The 26,389-nt window shown below is 52.8% G+C and overlaps 2 protein-coding genes across 2 annotated transcripts; one reads left to right on the top strand and one right to left on the bottom strand.

Moving 5' to 3' along the window:
* Positions 1-2,639: 2,639 nt before the first annotated feature.
* AQP5 (aquaporin 5) lies at positions 2,640-10,864 on the bottom strand. Its single transcript, XM_064643428.1, has 4 exons — positions 10,163-10,864; positions 7,551-7,712; positions 6,569-6,652; positions 2,640-3,210 (listed from the first exon to the last, which is right to left on the bottom strand). The coding sequence occupies exons 1-4, from the start codon at positions 10,523-10,525 to the stop codon at positions 3,025-3,027; spliced, it is 795 nt and encodes a 264-aa protein (XP_064499498.1). The 5' UTR covers positions 10,526-10,864; the 3' UTR covers positions 2,640-3,024.
* A 9,054-nt stretch (positions 10,865-19,918) lies between these two features.
* Positions 19,919-26,108, top strand: LOC135408085 (pro-glucagon-like). Its single transcript, XM_064643430.1, has 4 exons — positions 19,919-20,562; positions 23,031-23,134; positions 23,597-23,743; positions 25,871-26,108. The coding sequence occupies exons 2-4, from the start codon at positions 23,040-23,042 to the stop codon at positions 25,878-25,880; spliced, it is 252 nt and encodes an 83-aa protein (XP_064499500.1). The 5' UTR covers positions 19,919-20,562; positions 23,031-23,039; the 3' UTR covers positions 25,881-26,108.
* The last annotated feature ends 281 nt before the right edge of the window (positions 26,109-26,389 follow it).

Raw genomic sequence — 26,389 nt, 5'->3', positions numbered from 1 at the left:
AGGATGGACGAGGAGCCGGATCCTGGAGGGCTCTGCCAGGGTTTGTTTGCTTTGGCCGCTGCTCGGGGCTGGTTCTGCAGGGATTGCTCTGGGATGGAGCCGATCCAGAGCTCGGGAGCAGCTGGGAAAGGTCCTCGAGGGCTCGTCCTCCCTCCTCCTGCTGCTGCTGCTGCCTGGGGAGCTCCTGGTTGGGATAAACCAGCCCCAAATCCTCATCTGGGACAGTTGGGGAGCTTCTGGTTGGGATAAACCAGCCCCAGATCCTGATCCAGGACAGCTTGGAGAGCTCCTGTTTGGGATAAACCAGCCCCAAATCCTGATTGTGGGAGCTGGGACAGTTGGGGAGCTCCTGGTTGGGATAAACCAGCCCCAAATCCTGATCCAGGACAGCTTGGGGAGCTCCTGGTTGGGATAAACCAGCCCCAAATCCTCATCTAGGCCAGCTTGGGGAGCTCCTGGTTGGGATAAACCAGCCCCAGATCCTGATCCAGGACAGCTTGGGGAGCTCCTGGTTGGGATAAACCAGCCCCAAATCCCGGGTGTGGGAGCTGGGCTGGCTCGGAGGGCTCCACCCCAGGGCTGTGGTTTAACTAAGCCGGGTTTAACTAAGCCGGGTTTAACTAAACCGGGTTTAACTAAACCGGGTTTAATCTCCTCGTCACTCCCTGGGAAACGCTCCCGGCTCCGGCTCCGACCTTTCCCAACAAAGCCCCTTTGTCCGGGGCCGGGGAGAAACCGGGAAGCGGCCGCTGGATCCTGGGAAGGGGGAGGGAAAGAGGAGCCCGGGCAGCGGGAACGGCCCCGATCCCGCCCGGAATTCCCACATTCCAGGGAATCCCCCTGTCCCGGGGGGGGAGGGGGTGGCACAGGGACCCCTCCTGCTCCCACTCTGGGGCAGCTGCCCGGGACCCCCAAATTCCCGGGATTTCAAGGGATGGAGGTGGGAATTAATAAAATTGAATTGGGATTTATTAAAAAAGGAGTTTTTGGGGGGCTGGAGGAGTTGGGAATTATCAAAATTGAGTTGGGAACTATTAAAGTGGAGTTCAGATTCAGTAAAGAGGCATTTTTGGGGCTGCAGGAATTGGGAATTAATAAAATTGAGTTGGGATTTATTAAAGTTGAGTTCAGATTTATTAAAGAGGCATTTTTGGGGCTGCAGGAATTGGGAATTAATAAAATTGAATTGGGATTTACTAAAAAAGGAGTTTTTAGGGGTCTGGAGGAGTTGGGAATTATCAAAATTGAGTTGGGATTTACTAAAAAGGAGTTTTTGGGGGAGTCTAGAGGAGTTGGGAATAAATAAAATTGAGTTGGGATTTACTAAAAAAGGAGGGGTTTTGGGGGCTGGAGGAATTGAGAATCATAGAAGTTGAGTTGGGATTTATTAAAAAAGGAGTTTTTTGGGGCTGCAGGAGTTGGGAATTATCAAAGCTGAGTTCAGGTTTATTAAAGAGGCATTTTTGGGGCTGCAGGAGTTGGGACCTGACTTTAACGAGTCCCAGCTCAACTTTAATGAGTTGGGGGTGATTAAAGGTGAGTTGGAATTATTGAAGAGACGTTTGGGGGCTGCAGGAGTTGGGAATGATCGAAGTGGAGTCCGGAATTATTAAAGAGGCGTTTGGGGGGGGGCTGTGGGAATTGGGAATTGTTAAAGTGGAGTTGGGAGGTGTTGAAGTTGAGTTGGGGCTTCTTAAAGTTGAGTTGGAATTTATTGAAGAGGCAATTTTGGGGGCTGTAGGAGTTTTTATCCTCCCCAGGATTCCTGTTTTCCCCTCCAAACCACCTCCTGTTCCCCCCCTCTAACTCTTGACCCCCTTTATCACCCACTGGAGCCCCTTTATCCTTCCCAGGATTCCTGTTTTCCCTCCCAAACCACTCCCTGCTCCTCCCTCTCTATCTTGGAGCCCCTTTATCCTTCATTGGAGCCCCTTCATCCTTCCCAAGATTCCCGTTTTCCCCTCCCAAACCCTCTCTGCTCCCCCACTCCATCACTGGAGCCCCTTTATCCTCCCCAGTATTCCCGTTTTCCCCCTCCCAAGCCCCAGGGGCCACAGGATTTGGGCTCTGAGCCCTCGCCCCGGCCCTTTGGGATGAGAGTTTGCACTCAGCTTATCCCACTTTCCCTCCCAAAATTCGCCCCCCCAAGCGCTTTCACAACCCCATGAATGGTTGTTTTTTTTCTTTTAAAACCTCCTTTACTGGCAATAAATAACGAACTCTATTTATTTACAAAGGTCTCAGCGCGGGATCCAAACAAAAAACCCGAATAAATAGGACAGACCCCGGCACCAGGAAAGGGGGGAAAGAGCAGCTACGAGTGGGGGGGTCCGGGGAGGTCGCTGAGCCCACCCGCCCTTTGGGGGACCCCAAAAAAGGTGTTCCCACCCCCGGGGCCGGCGCTGAGACCCGGGCAGAGACCAAAGGAGCGGCCTCAGCCCCGGGGAGGGCGGGATGGAGCCGAGGGGGGGTTAAACCCGGCTGAGGAGGGGGGTGAGCCCGGCTGAGGGGCTGCCCAGGGCTCGGGGGCCGGTGCTGGGCTCTGCTGGAGGGGCTGGAGGGGGGTCTGTGGAGCCAAGGGGGGGTTAAACCCGGCTGAGGGGGGGTTAAACCCGGCTGAGGAGGGGTTAAACCCGGCTGAGGGGGGGTTAAACCCGGCTTAGGGGCTGCCCCGGGCTCGGGGGCCGGTGCTGGGCTCTGCTGGAGGGGCTGGAGGGGGGTCTACGCTCACACTCATGAGGGAAGGGGGGGTATTTACACACCCCCGCCTGCCTTAGGCCCGGCCTTGGGCTTAAGGAGACGCGGGTTTAAGGTTCTGCCGCGGCTGTGGCTCCCGGGAAGTGGTGGATAAAAGCCGGGGATGTGGCGGGTGGGGATGGACGAGCTCAGAGGGGTTTTCCAGCCCTCAGCCGGCACTGCCGAGCCCCCCCCCGGGCCCGGGTCCCTGGGGCTGGACGAGCTCAGAGGGGGTTTCCAGCCCTCAGCCGGCACTGCCGAGCCCCCCCCGGGCCCCCCCGGAATTCCCTAAGGTGGGGTGAGCTCCATGGATTTCTTGCGCTCCTCGCGCTGCTCCTCCCAGTCGTCCTCGGGCTCGTAGGTGCCCCGCAGGATGGCCAGGCGGTCGGACAGGGCCATGCAGTACGGAACCAGCACGTAGAAGTACAGCAGCGACGCCAGGCAGGCCCCCAGGATCGGGCCCACCCAGAACACCTGCGGGAACCGGCACCGGTGAGACGGGAATGGGCAGGGAACCGGGGGAGACGGGATGGGAATGGGGATGGAACCGGGGGAGACGGGATGGGAATGGGACAGGGGAGACGGGAATGGGCATGGAACCGGGGGAGACGGGATGGGAATGGGGATGGAACCGGGGGAGACGGGATGGGAATGGGACAGGGGAGACGGGAATGGGCATGGAACCGGGGGAGACGGGATGGGAATGGGGATGGAACCGGGGGAGATGGGATGGGAATGGGACAGGGGAGACGGGAATGGGCATGGAACTGGGGGAGATGGGATGGGAATGGGCATGGAACAGGGATGACGGGATGGGAATGGGGATGGAACCAGGGGAGACGGGATGGGAATGGGAATGGGAATGGGGAGATGGGAATGGGAATGGATCCAGGACAGGGGAGATGGGATGGGAATGAAATGGGGGAGACAGAAATGGGAATGGAACAGGAGAGATGGGAGAGGAACCGGCACGGGTCAGATGGGATGGGCATGGAACTGGGGGAGATGGGGATGGGAATAGGACAAGGGAGATGGGAATGGATCCAGGACAGGGGAGATGGGAATGAGAATGGAACCGGGGAAGATGGGATGGGATGGGAATGGAACCAGGACAGGGGAGATGGGAATGGGAGTGGAACCGGGACAGGGGAGATGGGAATGGGAATGGAACTGGGAGAGATGGAACTGGGACAGGTGAGATGGGAATGGGAATGGAACTGGGACAGGGGAGATAGGAATGGGAGAGGAACCAGGAGAGATGGAACCGGGAGAGGGGAGATGGGATGGGAATGGAACAGGATGGATGGGATGGGACTGGGACAGGTGAGGTGGGATGGGAGAGGAACAGGAGAGATGTAAGAGGAACCAGGGCACGTTGAGAGAAGATTTTGAAGAGCAGCAAGAACAGGTGAGAGCAGGTCTGGGAGAGCAGCAGAGACGGGTTAGAGCAGGTCTGGGAGAGGAACCAGGAGGGGGTGAGAGAAGATTTTGGAGAGCAACAGGGACAGGTGAGAGCAGGTCTGGGAGAGCAGCAGGAGAGATGAGAGCAGGTCTTGAGGGCAGAGAAGGCCAGGGTGAGAAAGGTCTGGGAGAGCAGCAAGGACAGGATGAGAAAGGTCTGGGAGAGCAGCAAGGACAGGTTAGAGCAGGTCTGGGAGAGCAGAAGAGGCCAGGATGAGAAAGGACTGGGAGAGCAGCAGGGACAGGATGAGAAAGGTCTGGGAGAACAGCAGGGACAGGATGAGAAAGGTCTGGGAGAGCAGCAGGGACAGGTTGGAGCAGGTCTGGGAGAGCAACAGGGAGAGGTCAGAGCAGGTCTGGGAGGTCGGTGCCCCGGGTCCAGCCTTTGCACCATCCCCCTCCCTGCTCCTCCCCTCCCGCCCTGCGGGGAGGGACAAACCCCCATCCCAGGAGGGACAAACCCCCATCCCAGGAGGGACAAACCCCCATCCCGGAGGGACAAACCCCCATCCCGGGGATTCCTGGGCTGGAATCCCCCCAGGCCGGGCTTGCCGAGGCCCAGCCCTGCTCTGCAAGGCTGGGTCTGAGAGGAGAGCCCAGGCTGGTTTTACACCCCTCTGAGGGTGCTCAGGGAGCAGCAGGGACCATTCCCACCCCTGGGAGTGTCCAAGGGCAGGTTGGGCAGCGCTTGGAGCAGCCTGGGATGGTGGGAGGTGTCCCTGCCCATGGGAAGGGGGATGGGATGGGATGGGATGGGATGGGATGGGATGGGATGGGATGGGATGGGATGGGATGGGATGGGAGGGGAGGGGAGGGGAGGGGAGGGGATGGGATGGGATGGGATGGGATGGGATGGGATGGGATGGGATGGGATGGGATGGGATGGGATGGGATGGGATGGGATGGGATGGGATGGGATGGGATGAGTGTGTGTGAGCCTGGAGAAGGGAAGGATCCAGGGAGAGCTTGGAGCCACTTCCAGGGCCTGAAGGGGCTCCAGGAGAGCTGGAGAGGGACTGGGGACAAGGGCTGGAGGGACAGACACAGGGAATGGCTTCCCACTGGGAAAGGGGGAATTTAGGGGGGATATTGGGAAGGAATTCCTGGCTGGGAGGGTGGGGAGGCCCTGGAATGGATTTCCCAGAGGAGCTGTGGCTGCCCCTGGATCCCTGGGAGTGTCCAAGGTTGGGTTGGATCCCCTGGGATGGTGGGAGATGTCCCTGCCCGTGGGACACCTTCCTGAGAACCACCGAAGTTCCCAATTCCCAGCCGGGAACAATCACTCAAAACTTGTTTTGGAGAGGAAGAAAAATTTCAGTGACGTCTGAACAGTAAAAATCAGTTTGATGTCAGGAGGATGCAGCGTTTAAGCAAAGGCATCCATTTAAAATTCGGGAATCCCCAAAGGAATTTTGTTTTGCTCTGTTCAAACTGACACAGCATCTCAAGAGTCATCCTTTATAAAGATAAAAATATTTTTTATAAAGATAAAATTATATTATTATATATATTATATATTATAATATATATCTCATAATATATAAAGTATATATCATATATTATAATATATAAAATATATATTATAATATTATGTATTATATCTAAAAATGCATATAATATATAACATCTTATATATATAATATATGTTATAATATAAAATATTTTAAAATTATAATATTATATATTATATATAATAATATATAATATATAATAACATATAATACATAATATATTATATATATAAAATATATATTATATAATATATAAAATATATAAATTACAATATTATACATAATATTATTATATTATTATAAAGTTAAAATATTTTTTAAGATAAAAAATGACTATTCATTCTCACTTGAAAACAGTCTTTTTATAAAGATTTCTTTTTCAGCAAAGATAAACCCCCCCGACATCAAACAGAAACATTTTATTGGACTCGAAAATCATCCCTGATTTTACGGCTTCTGATTTTCCTGCTTTCCACCTTTTGAAAGCTGCCCGAGCCGGGGGGGTTGGACACCCTGGAATATTTTAAGGTTCCTCCATCCCAACCCATTCCAGGATTCCATGGGATGTTAATCCCTGTCCCCCTCCGTTAATCCCTGTCCCCCTCCGGGCCACGGGGACAATTGTTCCCGACGCCTCTGGGGCACCGCCTGCCTCCTTCTCCAGCCCTGTTTGAGCCCTTTTTTGTCCCGTTTTATCCCTTTTTTACTGTTTGATCCCTTTTTTGCCCCATCTGATCCCTTTTTTGCCCTGTTTGCTCCCTTTTTTACCGTTTGATCCCTTTTTCGCCCCGTTTGATCCCTTTTTTGCCCCGTGTTACCCCTTTTTCGCGCTCTGTGCCCCCCCTGCCCCCCGAACTCACCCAGTGTGCGGGGCTGAACCTCCTGGTGACCACGGCGGGGCCGAAGGAGCGGGCGGGGTTCATGGAGCAGCCGGTGAAGTAAATCTGGGGGGGCCAAAACACCACTGAGGTGCAACCACAGCCAAGCCTTCAGGATCAGGGGCTGGAACGGCCCCCGGGGCTGCCTCTGACCCCCCCCCAGCCCAGCCAGGAACAGCCTCGGGTTGTCTCTCCCATTGGAGCCCCTTTTTCCTCCCCAGGATTCCTGTTTTCCCATCCCAAACCCTCTCTTGTCCCCCACTCCATGGAGCCCCTTTATCCTGCCCAGGATTCCTGTTTCCCCATCCCAAAAAACCTCCTGCTCCCCCCACTCCATCACTGGAGCCCCTTTATCATCCACTGGAGTCCCTTTATCCTGCCCAGGACTCCTGTTTTCCCCCCCCAGCCACCCTCTGCTCCCCCCTCTAACTCTTGAGCCCCTTTATCATCTACTGGAGCCCCTTTATCCTCCCCTGGATTCCTGTTTTCCCCCCGAAACCACTCCTTGCTCCCCCCTCTTTATCTCTGGAGTCCCTTTTTCCTCCTCAGGATTCCTGTTTTCCCATCCCAAACCCCCTCCTGCTTCCCCCCTCCATCACTGGAGCCCCTTTATCACCTACTGGAGCCCCTTTATCCTGCCCAGGACTCCTGTTTTCCCCCCCAAACCCCCTCCTGCTCCCCCCTCTCTAACTCTTGAGCCCCTTTATCATCCACTGGAGCCCCTTTATCCTTCCCAGGGTTCCTGTTTTTCCCCCCAAACCCTCCCCGCTCCCCCCACTCCATCACTGGAGCCCCTTTTTCCTCCCCAGGATTCCTGTTTCCCCCCCAAACCACCCCCTGCTCCCCCCCTCTAACTCCTTAGCCCCTTTATCCCCCCCAGGATTCCCGTTTCCCCCCCAGGGTGGACGGTGGGGTATTTTGGGGCCCCCCCGTGCCGTCAGGCCCCCGCTGCCCGCACACGGACCCCCACGAGGTGCCCCACGGTGACGGAGAGGCCGATGGAGAGCGCGGGGGAGCCGCCGCCGCCGCGCCGGTTGTCGGTGGAGGCGAAGATGCAGGCGGCGAGCTGGAAGGTCAGGATCATCTCCACCACCAGCGCCTGCCCCGGCGTCGTGTTGTTGTTGAGCTGCCGAGGAGACCGCGGGATAATGGGAGAACGAGATAACGAGGCGAGATAATCCCTGCCCGGGTCTCCCGGGCACTCGGCTGGAGGGGGATGTTGGATGAGAAGCCCCCCCAGGGTCCCCCGTGCCCACCCCCGGCCCCGCTCGGGGTCACGGCTCATCTGGAAGGAAGGGAATGATCCTTCTCCCTCTGTAAGGCCCCAAAATCCCGCTCTCCCCCGAGCCCTGGGCTCTCCACATCTCCCTCCCTTTCCTTGTGTCCGCGTTCCCACCAAATCCCTTTTTCCCGCATTTCCTCCCCCTTTGATCCTCGCAAGTTGTCGAGTCCCGACTTCTCCCCCCCTCCTGGTTTGTGGAGCTCCTTCCCCGGAGGATGAGGAGCAGCCGCTGTGGGAGGGAGGGAGGGAGAGGGTTGGGGTGGAGGGAGAGGGCTGGGATGGAGGGAGAGGGCTGGGATGGAGGATGAGGGCTGGGATGAAGGTCACGGGGGTCCCAGGGGCTGTTTTTGCCCCGGTGCCTCTGCACAAACCCCTGGGACTGCCACGGGAAGGACAAAGGGACCCAACCCATCCCTGCTGGGTTTTCGGCCCCATCTGACCGGTCCGGGACACGGAGCACGTGGCACACGTGGCACACGATGCCAGGGGGTGGCACACGGTGCCAGGGGGTGGCACACGTGGCACACGATGCCAGGAGGTGCCTCCTCCCTCGGCCCCGTGCCCGTGCCGCTCCCTGGGCTCCGGACCCGGCCGGGGTTGGAGCGGCAGCTCCCCCGCTCCCGTTCCGGGTGTTTTCCCAGCGCTGCCCGGGGCGGCTGGAGAGCTGTTCCTCAGCCCTGCTCCTGCCAGGGGGTCCTGCTGCCTCCCCTCCTCCCCTCTCGACACCCTCCCGCTCATCCTTCTCCCCCAGTTCCCTCCCTCCTCTCCGTTCCCAGCTCCCCCGGTGGGACTGGGCTCCCCCTGCTCATACTGGTCGGACTGGGCTCTGCTCCCTCCCTCCCCCCCCGCCCTGGCACGGCTCCGATCCCGGCGCTAATCCCCGGGAAGGGGAGGCTGCGCTCCCGAACGTCTCAATGCGGGCGGTGACTCACGCGGGCCCTCGGGGCCGAGGAAGCGCTTGTTAAAGGAGGCGCAGAAACATCCACTCATCGCCCGCTCCATAAAGCTGTCACGGCACTGCCCTGCTCCCCACGGCTGGGATGGCACTGCCCTGCTCCCCACGGCTGGCCACAGAGCTGTCACGGCACTGCCCTGCTCCCCACAGCTGGGATGGCACTGCCCTGCTCCCCCATCCTGCTCCATAAAGCTGGGATGGCACTGCCCTGCTGTCCTGGCACTGCCCTGCTCCCCACGGCTGGGATGGCACTGCCCTGCTCCCCCATCCTGCTCCATAAAGCTGGGATGGCACTGCCCTGCTGGGATGGCACTGCCCTGCTCCCCAAAGCTGGGATGGCACTGCTCTGCTGTCCTGGCACTGCCCTGCTCCCCACGGCTGGGATGGCACTGCCCTGCTCCCCACGGCTGGCCACAGAGCTGTCATGGCACTACTCTGCTCCCCACAGCTGGGATGGCACTGCCCTGCTGGGATGGCACTGCCCTGCTTCCCAAACCCGGCCATAGAGCTGGGATGGCACTGCCCTGCTCCCCCATCCTGCTCCATAAAGCTGTCACGGCACTGCCCTGCTCCCCACAGCTGGGATGGCACTGCCCTGCTTCCCCATCTTGCTCCATAAAGCTGGGATGGCACTGCCCTGCTGGGATGGCACTGCCCTGCTCCCCAAAGCTGGGATGGCACTGCCCTGCTGGGATGGCACTGCCCTGCTCCCCGAAGCTGTGATTGCACTGCCCTGCTGGGATGGCACTGCCCTGCTGGGATGGCACTGCCCTTCTTCCCCAGCCCGGCTCCCCATGGATTGGGCTCCTCTCCTGGGGCTGGAGGAGCTTTCCTGGAATGGAGGAGCTTTCCTGGGGATGGAGGAGCTTTCTCAGAGCTGGAGAAGCTTTCCTGGGGCTGGAGGAGCTCCCACATCTGGAAGAGTTTTCCTGTGGCTGGAAGAGCTTTCCCAGGACAGGAGGAGCTCCCAAAGCCAGAGGAGCTTTCCCAAAGCCAGAGGAGCTCCCAAAGCTGGAGGAGCTTTCCTGGGGCTGGAGGAGCTCCCAAAGCCAGAGGAGCTTTCCCAGAGACAGAGGAGCTTTCCTGGGGCTGGAGGAGCTCCCAAAGCCAGAGGAGCTTTCCCAGAGACAGAGGAGCTTTCCTGGGGCTGGAGGAGCTCCCAAAGCCAGAGGAGCTTTCCCAGATCCAGAGGAGCTCCCGGTGCCCTCAACTCACCCAGGACCCTCGACCCACCAAGGGAAAACCAACCCCCCGGAGCCACTCCCGGGGCCACCAAGGGCTCGGGAGGAGGAGGAGGGAGGGCGGAGGAGGAGGATGAGGAGCACGGGCGGGCACTCACGGCGTTGACGGCCAGGTTGCCGCGGGTGTTGGCCGGGGTGACGCCGTAGAGGATCCCGGCGCCGGCGATGGCCCCGACCAGCTGGGCCAGCACGTAGAGGAGGGCGCGCGGGAAGGAGATCTGGTTGCCCACGAGGAAGGCGATGGTGACGGCCGGGTTGATGTGGGCGCCGCTGATGTGGCCGAAGGCCTGCACCAGGGAGCCGATGGCGAGGCCGAAGGCCAGCGCGATCTGCAGGATGGAGGGCAGTGCCGAGGGCCACTTGAGCGCCGAGCCCAGCCCGATGAAGACGAAGATGAGCGTGGAGAGGAACTCCACGAAGACGGCGCGGGCGAAGGCCAGGGTGAGGACCTCCTTCCTCATGGTGGGAGCGCAGCGGGCTCAGGGTTGCTGCGGCTCCGGGCTCCGTCTCCAGCGCCGGGAGCGGGGCCATACCTTTCTATATATGCAAGGGCGGCAGGAGCCGGGTTACAGGGCGGGGGGCGGAGCCGGGCAATCGGCCGGTCCTCCCAAATTAGCAGGTGAAACTGGAAAAGTTTCCACCTGAGAACGTCCTCGGAGCCTCTCGGTGAACCGGTGACTCAGCTGCTGGTGGCATTTCTCTCCCTTGCCCTCTGCAAACAAAGAGCCCCTATAGGGTGTCCGTGGTCGTTAGATAACGAGGCTGTTGCATAACGAGGCCGAACTGCCTCCTCTGCTGTTCCCTTTTACTGCCTCTCGACAGGTTTTGGGTGGTTCATTAGCAGAGGTGTAGCTCGGATTCCCTCCCTCCCTCTGTGTGCTTGCAGGTCGGAGAGGGCAGGATTCCTGGTGGAAAACACTTTTTGTTGGGTTGCAAGAACTTTCCCAGAGCCAGAGGAGCTTTCCCAGGGCTGGAGGAGAGTTCCCAGGGCTGGAGGAGCTTTCCCAGGGCTGGAAGAGCTTTTCCAGGGCTGGAAGAGCTTTCCCAGGGCTGGAGGAGCTTTCTCAGGGCTGGAGGAGCTTTCTCAGGGCTGGAGAAGCTTTGCCAGGGCTGGAGGACCTTTTCTAGGGCTGAAGGGGCTTTACTGGGGCTGAAGGGGCTTTCTTGGGGCTGGAGGAGCTTTCCCAGTGCCAGGAAGTTCAACTTTACCCAGGACCTTGAAATGTGAAGGCAAATCCAAGCCCTGGAGCTGCTCCCAGGCCGTGCAGAGCTCCAGGAAATGTCCTGGGAGCAGGGCAGGGGCTGGGGTGGGATTTGTGTGTCCGGGGAGCTCTGGGAGAGCTGGAGCATCCTCGGGATGCCGGGATGGAGGGATGGGATGGAGAGGGCTGGGGGGGCAGAACCTCCCTCCCGCCTTCCCTCCTCACTGCTGCTGCTCGTGCCTGGGAGTGCCAACTTCCAGAGCCTTCCAGAGCCATCCAGAGCCCTGGGAATGCGGCTGGAGCAGGGAATTCTCACTCCCTGACCCCAGGACTGGTGTCTCCTCCCCGTCATCCCTTTCCCTGCTGCCTCTGGAGCTGCGGCTCCTCCGGGCCGATGATTCCCCTCCCGGGAATGCCGCACAAAGCCCGAGCTGTGCGTGGACACGGGCCGTGTTTACAGCCTCCCATCACGTTCCCTCCATCCCGGATCTCTCCCGCGGCAGATCCTTGGCCGGGAGCGCGGGGGGAGCAGGAGGGTTGGAGGGCTCGGGGCGGGAAACCTCTCGGGTGACGCTCAACAAAGAATTCGTGGTTCTCCTGCGCCACGATCGGGTTTTTTTAGAGTGGGTTCGGGTGCCAGCTCTGCTCTCCGGGCTCAGCCGAGCCCGCCTTGGCTTTCTCCCGGGCTGGGCTTATCCGGGGCTGCCCCGCGCCTGCGGCTCCAGCCCTCGGGGAGCTCCAGCCCTCGGGGATCAAAGCTCCGCGGGCAGGACGTGGGGAAAAGCACCTCAACCCCTCCCCGAGCTCAAAGAGTCGGATTCCCCTCTGCCTCCTGCTGGGGCTGCTCAAAATCGAGGGGGGATTTCTCTGCAGAGCAACACGAGGGGATTCTTGCCCAGAGCCGGGGATAAACGAGCCTTTTCTCCCCCTTTTCCCCAAAATCCTGAGCCGAACAGCCGGAGGGCCCCGAGGGAGTGAGGATCCATTACAGCCCTAATTCCTGGCGGTGGTTTTCCCCTGGATCCGCAGATCCCGGGGCCGATTGCGGAGCCAAAGCCCAGATCTGTTATCCTAGAAACACCCGGGCCGTTGGCGTGTTTTGGTGAAAGTTTTGCAAGCCGGTATTTCAAGACACCCTGGGCGGCATTCCAGGCGGGAGTCATCACCCGCCGCTTCCCTGAGCCCTGGCTGCGGCTCCAGCTGGAAGGAACGCTCCCTGTTCCCATGATCCAAACCTTTCCCGCACGTCCCGTCTCTCCCTCGGGGGCGGCCGCGCTTCGCTGCCACTCCTCCGCCATCCCAAAAAAATAAAACCAACCCCTCCCAGGCTCCCGAGAGGGGATAATGACAGGGAAAATCCTGCGGCTGATCGGGAGATATCATCAAATCCGGCTGGGAATGACAGGGGAAAGCTCCCGGAGGGAAGCAGCCAGACGTTTCTCCGGGAACGCGCCACGCGAAGCGGCTTCTCCCGGGGGGCTCTTTGGGATTCCTCCCTCCCCGGGGACGTTCCCGGCTCCTGCGGTGCCAGCTGGGGGGGCACCCAGGAATTCCCTGGGGATGGGAATGGACACCCAGGAATTCCTGGGGGCTGGGAAGGGACCCCCAGGAATTCTTGGGGGCTGGGAAGGGACCCCCAGGAGGTAGGATTGGGGCCTGGGAGGGCACCCAAGAATTCCTGGGAGACGGGAATGGACCCCCAGGAGGAGGGATCAGGAGCTGGGAGGACACTCAGGAATTCCTGGGGGCTGGGAAGGGACAGCCGAGAGGAGGGATTAGACACTGGGAGGACACGCAGGAATTCCTGGGGACTGGGAAGGGACCCCCGGGAGGAGGGATCAGACACTGGGAGGAACCCCAGGAATTCCGGGGAGCTGAGAATGGACCCCCAGGAATTCCGGGGGGCTGGGAATGGACCTGCCTGGCTCCGGGAAGGCTCCCGGCGCTCCCCCCCGGCTCCGGGCCCTCCCAGGAGCTCGGAGGAAAGGCTTGGAAAGCGCCTTTGATGTGTCGGGAGGAATCGGGGTTGGGCAAGAGCTCGGGGAGGCATCGGGCAGGTCGGTGCTGACAGACGGACACGGGCACAGGCCGTCGGTGCTGACAGACGGACACGGGCACGGGCCGTCGGTGCTGACAGACGGACACCCACGAGGGCACGGGCGGCTCGTGTCCCCCCGGGCTGGGGCAACGAACCCCGGCAGGGCGGGCTGGACTGTGTCCCTTCCTCCTCCTCCTCCTCGGAACGAGCAAACCCAGCCCCAAAAATGGCCCAAGGTAGCCCCGCAGGCTCGGGGGGGTGGTCGCTGAACCCCCCCGGGGGGAGGCAGGAGCCGGTGCCTCCCCCTTTCCCGGGGCTGGAAGCACGCACGGGTTTGAAACCCGGAGCCTTTTGTAGTTGTTTTGGTTACACAGACTGTTAAATGCTCATTAAACGCCGGTTTTTTACCTTAATAGGTTATTTTCTGAGAGGGGAGGGTCCTTCCTGAGCTGAGGGGCCCAGAACTGGACACAGCACTCCAGGGGTGGCCTCACCAGGTTTGGGTTTGTTGCTGCGGTATTTTGGTGCTGAAAAAATCTCCAGAGCAGTTAATTAGGGGTGAGATAAGAAAGGGTTTATTTGCCAAGGCAGTAGATGGTACACGACGTGCACAGGCCGTGCCTGAGAGGTCACATTTTATAACACCATCCATCCAATCCCAGATGTGTCCACCCTGTGGCCTTTACTCTGGTCCGCCCCGGGTCCACCCCCTTAAAATGGGTCTGGGGTGTGTTTCGGGACCCCCCATTCATCCCATCTTCCCCATCATCAGAGCACAAAGGGTACATGGTCACCCAGTTTTTGACCGTGTTCTGTGGTTCAGGCCCCGATATGCTGTTCTGCCAACAATCTAGGCCTCGGATTTGGGGCTATGAGTGATGTAGGGAGCATAGAATGGGGTAAGAGGGTTAAGGAATGTGTAAACAAGGGTGCTGGAGAAAGGGAAAGGGAAAGGGACAAAAGGGGGGAAGGTTGCTGCTTTTAAAATCTACTTCCACTACTTATAAACTTACAAGTCTTACAAATATTAGAAAAATAAAAAAAAAAACATTAGGGGCTTAAGGCATCAGGTTGGATATTGGGAAGGAATTCTTTCCAGGGAGAGTGATCAGACACTGGAATGGGCTGCCCAGGGAGGGGGTGGATTCTCCGTCCCTGGAGGTGTTTAAGGACAGACTGGATGTGGCATCAGTGCCATGGGCTGGGAACCACGGCGGGGTTGGAGCGAGGGTTGGGCTGGATGAGCTCTGAGGGCTTTTCCAACCCGGCTGATTCCATGATTCCGTGATTCCATGATTCCATGATTCTGTGATTCCATGATTCCATTATTCCGTGATTCCATGACTCTGTGATTTCATGATTCTATGATTCTATGAGTCTATGATTCCATGATTCTGTGATCCTATGATTCCATGATTCCATGATTCTATGACTCTGATTCCATGATTCCATGATTCTGTGATCCTATGATTCCATGATTCTGTGATTTCATGATTCCTTGATTCCATGATTCTGTGATTCCGTGATTCCGTGATTCCACGATTCTATGATTCTATGAGTCTATGATTCCATGATTCTGTGATCCTATGATTCCATGATTCTGTGATTCCATGATTCCATGATTCTGTGATTCCGTGATTCCGTGATTCCACGATTCTATGATTCTATGACTCTATGATTCCATGATTCTCTGATTCCATGTGTCCATGATTCCGTGATTCTACGACTCCAAGGGCTCTGTGGGGGATCCCAGGGGACCCAAAGCCTTTATCCCTCCTTTTTTTGCAGGAAATCCCCCCCAAATGAACCAGCTCCTGGTGTGCCCTGGGGCAGTGGGATTGGAGCTGTTGGGTGTGTCCAGACACTTTGGGACACTTTGGAACACTTTGGAACACTTTGGGACACTTTGGAATGCTGAACACTTTGGGACATTTGGTGACATGGGACACTTTGGGACACTTTGGGACACTTTGGGACTCTGGACACTTTAGGACACTTTGGGACATGGAACACTTTGGGATACTTTGGGACACTTTGGGACACTTTGGGGTTGTTCCCAGCCATGGAATCCCCGGGGCAGGGAAGTGGAGCCCCGGAGCAGGAGCGGGTTGGGGGCAGGAGGAGGCTCAGCAGGTCTGGTTCTAATTAAAGCAGGTCTGGCTTTAATTAAAGCAGGTCTGGCTCTAATTTCCGAGCAGGCCCGACATGACCTGCCCTGCCCGTGGAGCCTTTGAGGGCCCTGCCGGCCCAAACCAGCCCCGATTCCACGGGAAACTCCTCTCGTTTCCAGGCTGGTTTTGGACAGTCCAGCGGGGCCAGGTCCCACCATCCCATGGGAGCAGCCTCGGATCCTCCCGGCCCTTCCCATGCCAGCAGGGTCAGATCCTTGGGAAAAACGGGAACGGGGCTGGGTGGGCTCTGGGTGAGCCTCTGGAGCTGACGGACATGGAGTCTGGACACGCTCCGGGGGTTTCCCCCCCGGCCCCTCCTCTCCATGTTCCATCAGTGCAGGAATCTCGGGAGGCCCCAAAGCTGCTTCTCCAGGGATTTGCACCCCAAACCGGGCTGTGACGTCACTAGGGGCCCCCCCGGCCCAGGGGTCCCACCCCCCAAAAAGGGGGAATCGCTTCGGTCCTTGGGGGGGGGCAGGTTGGGAATTTTGGGAATCACAGAGAATTTGGAGGGAGGTGAGAGAGTGATGGAGGGCAGGGAGAGGAGGGATGGGAAGGGGAAGGATGGGAAGAGGAAGGACGAGAAGAGGAAGAATGGGAAGAGGAAGGATGGGAAGAGGAAGGGTGGAAGGGGAAAGATGGGAAGGGGAAGGGTGGGAAGAGGAAGGACAAGAAGAGGAAGAATGGGAAGAGGAAGAGTGGGAAGGGGAAGGATGGGAAGGGGAAGGATGGGAAGGGGAAGAATGGGAAGGGGAAGGATGGGAAGAGGAAGAATGGGAAGGGGAAGGATGGGAAGGGGAAGGATGGGAAGAGGAAGAATGGGAAGGGGAAGGATGGGAAGGGGAAGGACAGTTGGATGAAGGAGAGGGGGATGAAGGAGAGGGGAATGAAGGACAAGGGGATGAAAGACAGGCAGAGGAAGGACAGGCAGAGGAAGGACAGGCAGGGAAGGACAGGCAGAGGAAAGACAGGCAGAGGAAGGACAGGCAGAGGAAGGACAGGCAGAGGAAGGACAGGCAGCTGAAGGGCCGCAGCCAAACGCCGCCACCTGGTGTCCATAAAAACGCCTCCAAATCCCAACCCGGGCCGAAACGCGGCTCTGCCCCGTCCCAAACCGGGCTGGTCCGTCCTCCGGGGGGGGGCAGAACCAGCGGGTGGGAGGGGGAACATCCCGGGAAACGGGAGAGCCCCGAATTCCCGGGAAAACCATGCGGGGGGAGCGTCCCGCAGGTCAATTCCCAGAGGAGCCGGGATTGGGAAAACCAAAGGAGCAGCGCCAGGAGGGAGATGAGGGTCTCCTCCCGGAGCTCCCCTGACAGCGTCACCCGGGACAGGGGACAGCCCGGACAGTGTCACCCGGGATAGGGGACATCCTGACAGTGTCACCCGGGACAGGGGACAGCCCGGACAGTGTCACCCGGGTCAGGGGACATCGCTGACAGTGTCACCCGGGTCAGGGGACATCCTGACAGTGTCACCCGGGACAAGGGACATCGCTGACAGTGTCACCCGGGTCAGGGGACATCCTGACAGTGTCACCCGGGACAAGGGACATCGCTGACAGTGTCACCCGGGACAAGGGACATCGCTGACAGTGTCACCTGGGACAGGGGACATCCTGACAGTGTCACCCGGGACAGGGGACAGCCTGGACAGTGTCACCTGGGACAGGGGACATCCTGACAGTGTCACCCGGGTCAGGGGACATCCTGACAGTGTCACCCGGGACAGGGGACATCCTGACAGTGTCACCCGGGTCAGGGGACATCCTGACAGTGTCACCCGGGACAGGGGACATCCTGACAGTGTCACCCGCCCGGGGTATGAGAAAAATTTCCTCTTGAATTTTCGAAAGGCGGCAAAACCTCAGGAAACGCAAAGGAAGGATTTATTCAGCCGGGTCCCGTCTCACACCGAGATCTTCGGGGAGAAAAGACCCTTTGGGTTTAATTTTTATAGTTTTACAAAATCCCGCCCTTTTTCAGAGAAGCTTTAATGTATTCATTTTTACCTAAAAAGGTTTCTTTTCTCTGAAAAGGGGCTTTCCCTTTATCCCGATCGGCTGCAAAGTTGTCAAAAATGGTGGATCTTCCCTTGTTCTTAAACCCAAAGAGAGAAGGAACCTCGGGCACCACGCGGCCCCAAAACATTTTAATTTTTAAGAACTTTTGCATTTCCCTTAATCCGGCCCAAAAGGACCCTGACAGCCAAGTTCAGTCTGTGGAACTTGGGTGTTTTACAACTTCATAATAGACCTATATATATATTTATATGTTTATATTTATATATTTTATATATATAAAATTTATAAAATTTATAAAAAATTATATATTTATATATGTGTATATAATATTTACTATTATATATATTTATATATAACTATATATTTATATATTCGTAAATGTATAAATATATAAAATATATAAATATTTATATATTATATATTTATTATAAATTTCTATATAAATATATATTTATAAATGAGTAAATATGTAAAAATATATAAATATCTAAAAATACATACATTTCTATATAAATATATATTTTTATATATTTTTATAAATATATTTTTATATTTTTTTTAATATATAAAACACACACACACGCACATATATATATATATAAACCATATTTTTATTTCTCCTAAGAGGACATCGCTGACAGCGTCCCCGGGCCAAGGGACATCGCTGGCGGCGTCACCCGGCGCTGCTTTGGGGGCGTTAATTATAAATAATAACTAATCATCAATATCCCCCGGAAGGCCCGGGGGGTCCGGACCTCTGCCGGCAGGTCCAGCTAATTAACACCCTCTGCTGTCGGTATCGGCACTAATTAAAGGCTCGTCAGCCGCGCGCTGACAGGGGCACTAATTAGAGGAAGCCCCGCGGGGGAGCGCCGGCGATAATTGCGCGGAAGGTCCTGGAAGGGGAGTGAGGGATGAGGGAATGAGGGAATCGGCTCTGCCGGGGCGGGAGGGGAGAGAGACCGGCCCGAGAGAAAACAGGAAATAAAGAAATACGATATAAAATTATAATATGAACTGCCGATATAAAATAAAGAAATAAAAATACGGGTTTTTTTTTATTCCAAAACAAAATTATACATCGTGAAGTTGGAAGGTGTCCAGTTCCAAATTGGAGAGCGGAACAGGGAAATATATGTTCCTAAATGGAATATAATATAATATAATACAATATAATATAATATACTATAATACTCCTCTAATTATTCCTAATATTATATATTATATATTTATTCCTAATATTATATTCCTAAATATAATATAATATAATATCCCCTCCAATTATTCCTAATATTATATATTATGTATAGTCCTAGTACTATTATATTCCTTAACATAATATAATATGATATAATATAATACCACCTCCAATTATTCCTAATATTATATATTATGTATAGTCCTAGTACTATTATATTCCTTAACATAATATAATATGATATAATATAATGTAACATAATATATTATATTATATCATATTATATAATCCTATTATAAGTTCCTAAAAATAAAAATCTTTCTGGGCTATCTGGCAAACTTTGAACATTTTGAACACCACAGGAGTTTCTTTTTTTTCTCTCTGGGCAAAGAACAAAGGAAGAGCCATCAATTTTTGACATTTGAATTCATCAATTCACCCAAAATGGGGATAAATAAATTCATCAATTCACCCGAAATGGGGATGAATAAATTCATCAATTCACCCGAAATGGGGATGAATAAATTCATCAATTGATCCCAAAAGGGGATAAATAAATTCATTAATTCACCCCAAATTGGGATAAATAAATTCATCAGTTGATCCCAAAAGGGGATAAATAAATTCATCAATTCACCCCAAATTGGGATAAATAAATTCATCGATTGATCCCAAAAGGGGATAAATAAATTCATCAATTCACCCCAAACTGGGATAAATAAATTCATCAATTGATCCCAAAAGGGGATAAATAAATTCATTAATTCACCCCAAATGGGGATAAATAAATTCATCAATTCACCCCAAATGCGGATAAATAAATTCATCAATTCACCCCAAATGGGTCTGGCCTTGGGACAGGCTTGGCTCAGACTTGGCTCCAAGATCTGGAGCAGCTGGCCTTGAGTCAGGCTTGGATCTCAAGTCTTGGGTCTAAGGTCTGGCTTGTCTCAGGCGTGGCTCAGGCTCAGGCTGAGCTCAGGCTTGGATCTAAGGCCCGGCCTAGGCTCAGGCTTGGTTTCAAGGCCTGGCTTGGCCCAGGCTGGACTCACAGTGGCTCCCAGGCCTGGCCCAGGCTCAGACCAGGCTCAGGTTTGGTTTCAAGGCCTGGCTTGGCTCAGTCTGGGCTCAGGTTTGGTTTCAAGGCCTGGCTTGGCTCAGTCTGGGCTCAGTTTTGGTTTCAAGGCCTGGCCTGGGCTCAGACCAGGCTCAGGTTTGGTTTCAAGGCCTGGCCCAGGCTCAGACCAGGCTCACAGTGGCTCCCAGGCCTGGCCTGGGCTCAGTCTGGGCTCACAGTGGTCTCTGTCCGGCCAAGCAGCTCCAACCCAAATCCTGCCCCTCAGGAAGCAGCAGGAAGTGTCTGGAGACTGAAATCCTCCTTTACCCTCCTTTTCCTCCTTTTTCCTCCTTTTACCCCTTTTTCCTCCTTTTACCCCTTTTTCCTCCTTTTCCCTTCTTTTTCCTCCTTTTTCCTCCTCTTCCCTCCTTTCCCCTCCTTTCCCCCCCTTTTTCCCTCCTTTGCCCTCCTTTTTCCTGCTGTTTTGAACTCCAGCAGAGCAAGAAAACCCCCGGGTCACCCCCCGGGCTCCAAAATCCGAGGGCAAAAAGGGCAAAAACGAGCAAAACAACGACAACAATTAAAAAAACCACCTTTTTTTTTCTCTGTTGTGAAGAAATAAGTGGGAAAAAGGAGCAAAAAGGGCATTTTTGGCAGCCAGCAAATGATTCATAACGACCCCTCCGACCCCAAGAAGGTTCCACGACCTCCCTGTCGGATCCCGAGGAGCTTAAAAAGGCCGGGAAGGAGCCGGAATTCAGGGAGAAGGAGCTGGGAAAGGAGGAAAAGCAGGAGGGGAAGGAAAGGAGGTGAGTTGGGATTTTCCTCCTTTCCTTTATTCCCAGGCTGGGAAGGGATGAAAGCAGGGAAGAAAAGGGGTTAGGATTGGATCCAAGCTCTGAGAAAAGGGGCTTGGGCACAAGGGGATAAAAGTCTGATTTTTGGGAAATAATGGGAGGGGGGGGTTTATTGCCCTGGAATTCCTAAGGAATCCATAAAAAATAAGGGATGGAAAATTTTAATGGAGCGACTCTTCCGGAAGGGGCTTTTCAAGGAAGTTCTCTCTGGCACAGGGACAAAAGTCTCATTTTTGGGAAATAAAGGGATAAAGAGGGGTGGAATTTTTAGGGAATCCAGTAAAAATAAAGGATGGAAAATTTTAATGGAGCAACTTTTCCGAAAGGGGCTTCTCAGGGAACTTCTCTCTGGCACAGGGACAAAAGTCTCATTTTTGGGAAATAAAGGGATAAAGGGGGGTGAGGTTTTATTCCCCTTGGAATTCCTAAGGAATCCATCAAAAAACAAGGGCTGGGAAAATTTTAATGAGTTTTACTGAGTTTAAATTTTTAAATTTAAACTCTTCTGGAAGGGGCTTTTCAGGGAAGTTCTCTCCAGCACCGTGGAGAGATTCCAAGGTGGGAATGGATGGGAAAAGGGGAGATTTGGGATAATATTTGTGGCAATTAATTGTATCTTTGGATTATTCCTCAAAGATTTATTTTTATACCCAAAGATATATCATATATAAAATTAATATATATATATTATATATATCTTCTCTATATCTTTTATATATAGCTTCTGTATATCTTTTATGTATCTTTGGATATTCTATATATCCAAAGATATATTATATATATATTTTATATGTAACTTTTATATATATCTTTTATATATCTTTTATATATCTTTTATATATCTTTTATATATCTTTGGATATTCTATATATCCAAAGACATATTATATATATCTTTAATATATAACTTTTATTTATATATCTTTTATATATCTTTAGATATCCTATATATCCAAAGACATATTATATATATATCTTTTATATACAACTTTTATATATATCTTTTATATATAACTTTTATATATATCTTTTCTATATATCTTTTCTATATCTTTTATATCTCATTGGATATTCTATACACCCAAAGATATATTATCTGTATATCCCAAGATGTATTATCCAAAGGTATTGTCCAAAGATGGACTTGGGCACAGGGATAAAAGTCTGATTTTTGGGAAATAAAGGGGGGAGGGGGGGGGGTTTTGTTGCCCTGGAATTTTTAGGGAATCCAGCAAAAATAAGGGATGGAAAACCCTAATGAGTCAATTCTTCTGGAAGGGGCTTTTCAGGGAAGTTCCCTCCAGCATTGTGGGGAGGATTTTGAGGTGGGAATGGATGGGAAGGGAGGTTTGGGATGATGTTGATTATTAGCTTTGGATAATATTTAATTATGTAATAAAATTATATATTACAGTTATATAATATAATATAATATATAATATTATATTATATAAATATAATAGATAATAGCAATATATTATATATTGTATTAATTAATTTATTATATTAAAATATATTATTTTAAATTATTTTAATTATATTATTTAAATTATACTATTATATTAATTATTTATTACATTAATTATTTATTATATTATTATTTATATTATTAGAAATGTATAATACAAATATTTATTTATAAATAATATATTTATAAATAAATAATCATATTATTATATCAATTATTTATTATATTAATATAAATATTAATATAATATAAATTATATTATGTTTATATATTACATGTTACATTAATATAATTAGATTATCATATTATAATATATTAATATACTATATTCTATATAGCATATAATATAGTATATTATCTATTACGTATTATATTAATTAAATAATATAATTATTATATTTATATATGATATGATAATTATTTTATTAATCTATAAAATCTAACACATAATATAAAATATATAATATTATATTATACATATAATAGGTATAATATTATATATAATATATATATATAATGTAAATTATATAATATAAAATTATACAATAAAATGTAATGATTATCTTTGGATTGTGATATCTTTGGATGTCATTCCATGGGCCAAGGCACATCCCTGTGGGAATTGCGCCGGGATTCCCACAGTCCTGGGAAGGGTGCGGGTTGTGTCCCGTGGATCCGCCCCATCCCAAAACTTCCCGCAGGGATCGGGAGGTGGGCGGGAATCCCATCCTGGGGCATTCCCGGTGGGATTTGGGGCATTCCTGGCTGGATTGGGGCATTCCCGGTGGGATTTGGGGCATTCCCAGCAGGATTTGAGGCTTTCCCGGCGGGATTTGGGGCATTCCCGGTGGGATTTGGGGCATTCCCGGTGGGATTTGGGGCATTCCCGGCGGGATTTGGGGCATTCCCGGCGGGATTTGGGGCATTCCCGGTGGGATCTGTGCCTCCCGCAGGCCGATCCAATGGTGCGGTGGCTGTTCCTGGCCGGGCTGGTGCTCGCCCTGCTCTTCCCGCCGGGAATCCAGGCGGCTCCCGAGGGCTTGGATGGCCCATCCAGGTATGGAATGTGGGATCCGGGAACGGCTCCGCCCTTCCCAGTTCCTGATTCCCATTGTCCCTCCAGGGACATTCCCATGTGCCCCCAGGATTCCTGGGCTTTCCCAGACCAGGGACATTCCCGTTTTCCGCCAGGAACATTCCAGTGTCCCTCCAGGAACATTCCCATGTCCCCCCAGGATTTCTGGCCTGTCCCAGACCAGGGACATTTCCACTGTCCCTCCAGGAACATTCCCATTGTCCCCACAGGAACATTCCCATTGTCCCTCCAGGAACATTCCCATGTCCCCCCGGATTCCTGGGCTGTCCCAGACCAGGAACATTCCCAGTGTCCCTCCAGGGACATTCCCATTGTCCCCCCTCCCTTCAGACATTATGGATTTATTTCCATTTCCGGGATGATCCTGCCAGGATGGCCGTGAAATCCTCGTGGTTTTTTTTTCCCCTCTTCCTCCTCTTCCAGCCGGAATTCTAAGGGATCCTGGAGCTCCCAAAGCTTCCCATCCGACGCCAAGAGACACTCGGAGGGGACCTTCAGCAGCGACTTCACGCGGTTCCTGGACAGGATGAAGGCCAAGGAATTCATCCACTGGCTCATCCAGGGCAGGAGGTGCTGGGAAAAGGGAGAGGGGAGGGAAATAAACCTGGAAAACCACCTGGAAACGACCTGGGAAATGACCTGGGAAACAACTTCCCACTATGGAAACACCGATCTGGGCGGGAGAGCAAGAGAAGGGAAGGATCCAGGGAGAGCTTGGAGCCCCTTCCAGGAGAGCTGGAGAGGGATTTGGGATGAGGGCTGGAGGGACAGACACAGGGAATGGCTTCCCACTGGGAAAGGGGGATTTAGGGAAGGAATCCTTGCTGCAAGGGCAGTGAGGGCTGGGATGGAATTCCCAGAGGAGCTGTGGCTGCCCCTGGATCCCTGGGAGTGTCCAAGGCCAGGTTGGATCCCCCTGGGATGGTGGGAGGTGTCCCTGCCCATGGAAAGGTGGGATGGGATTTAAGGTCCCTCCCAACCCAAATCATTCCAGCATTCCTTGATTCTGGAGCCAGGCTGGGAGAGCTGGGAATGTTCCCCTGGAGAAGGGAAGGATCCAGGGAGAGCTTGGAGCCACTTCCAGGGCCTGAAGGGGCTCCAGGAGAGCTGGAGAGGGACTGGGGACAAGGGCTGGAGGGACAGACACAGGGAATGGCTTCCACTGGGAAAGGGAGATTTAGGTGGGATTTTGGGAAGGAATTCCTGGCTGGGAGAGTGGAAAGGCCCTGGAATGGATTTCCCAGAGGATGCCCCTGGATCCCTGGGAGTGTCCAAGGCCGGGTTGGATCCCCTGGGATGGTGGGAGGTGTCCTGGCTGGGCTTTCAGGTCCCTCCATCCCAGCCCATCCCAAGGCTCCGGGGTGTCCCGGGGTCAGGAATTTCCATCCGGATCCCGCCCAGATCCCCAGCCCAGCCCCGCCCATCCCTCCCCAAGCCCTGGGCAAACAGTCAGGACTCAACTCGCAAGTCCTCGAGAGGGGATTAAAAAATAAAGCTGAGCCTTGGCCGAGGCCGGGCCCAACCCTGGGCTGGGCTCAGGGGGAAGTCGGGGCTACAACCATCCAAAAATCCAGTGATCCATGAAATCCAACAATCCATAAAATCCAAAAATCCAATCATCCAAAAATCCAGTGTCCATGAAATCCAACCATCCAAAAATCCAGTGATCCATAAAATCCAACAATCCAACCATCCAAAAATCCAGTGATCCATAAAATCCAACAATCCAAAAATCCAGTGTCCATAAAATCCAATCATCCAAAAATCCAATGATCCATAAAATCCAATCATCCAAAAATCCAATGATCCATAAAATCCAATCATCCAAAAATCCAGTGATCCATAAAATCCAACAATCCATAAAATCCAAAAATCCAACCATCCAAAAATCCAGTGTCCATAAAATCCAACAATCCGTAAAATCCAACCATCCAAAAATCCAGTGATCCATAAAATCCAACAATCCATAAAATCCAAAACTCCAATCATCCAAAAATCCAGTGATCCATAAAATCTCTGCCTCAGCTGCCCCAGAACAACAGACACGGGCAGAGCCACGGGAAGGGGCGTCAGGAGGGATTTGGGATTTGCCCCCAAAGGCCAGGAAAGGAGGGATTTTGTTCCCGGTTTGCTCCTCTGGGGAAGGTTCTTTGGAGAGAACGGGACAGAGGGAGAACGTCCCTGTCCTGGGGGAAAAACGGGATCTGAATCCACTGCTCGGCAGCTCCTGCATGGAGAGGGACTGGGATGGGGGGTGGAGGGACAGACACAGGGAATGGCTTCCCACTGGGAAAGGGGGATTTAGGGGGGATATTGGGAAGGAATTCCTGGCTGGGAGGGTGGGGAGGCCCTGGGATGGATTTCCCAGAGGATGCCCCTGGATCCCTGGGAGTGTCCCAGGCCAGGTTGGATCCCCTGGGATGGTGGGAGGTGTCCCTGCCCATGGAAAGGTGGGATGGGATGGGATTTGGAGTGGGCATTGGAACTTTGGGGTGGGAATTGGAACTTTGGGGTGGGAATTGGAACTTTGGGGTGGGAATTGGAATTTTTTGGGGTGGGAATTGGAACTTTAGGATGGGAATTGGAACTTTGGGGTGGGAATTGGAACTTTAGGATGGGAATTAAAGCTTTGGGATGAAAATTGGAATTTTTTTGGGATGGGAAAACCTGGAAAACCCTTTGGGGTTCCTTTTCCAGGTACAATTAAAGGGCAAATCCCAGTTTTCCAGCCCCATCCTGAGGGGAATCTCCAGCTCCAGCCACCACCAAAGGCTCCACGGGAAGGATTCATCCATCCTGGGACCATTCCATGATTCCCTGCTCCTGGAATCTGCTCCCACGGATCCCCCTTCCCTCAAATCCAGCATTCCCAGCTTTTGCTTCCTCAGTTTTTCCTAAATCCCAATAAAACCTTTGCTGGCTCCGCTGGGTCCTGAGAAAATGAATCCAGAAATTTCAGCCTTTCCCAAAAACTCTCCTGGGATAAAATGAATCCAAAAATTTGAATTTTTGGGAAAGGCTGAAATTTATGGATTCGTTTTATCCCAAATTTCAGCCTTTCCCAAAAACCCTCTTGGGATAAAATGAATCCAGAAATTTTTCGTGTTTCCCAAAAACTCTCTTGGGATAAAATGAATCCATAAATCTCAGCCTTTCCCAAATTTTCTTGGGATAACATGAATCCATACATTTCAGCCTTTCCCAAAAAATTTACAG

This window comes from Pseudopipra pipra, unplaced genomic scaffold (genome assembly GCF_036250125.1).
Source record: "Pseudopipra pipra isolate bDixPip1 unplaced genomic scaffold, bDixPip1.hap1 HAP1_SCAFFOLD_174, whole genome shotgun sequence".
NCBI lineage: Eukaryota > Metazoa > Chordata > Aves > Passeriformes > Pipridae > Pseudopipra > Pseudopipra pipra.
Note: the sequence above shows the minus strand (reverse complement) of the source record. Positions and strands in the feature narration are given on the sequence as shown.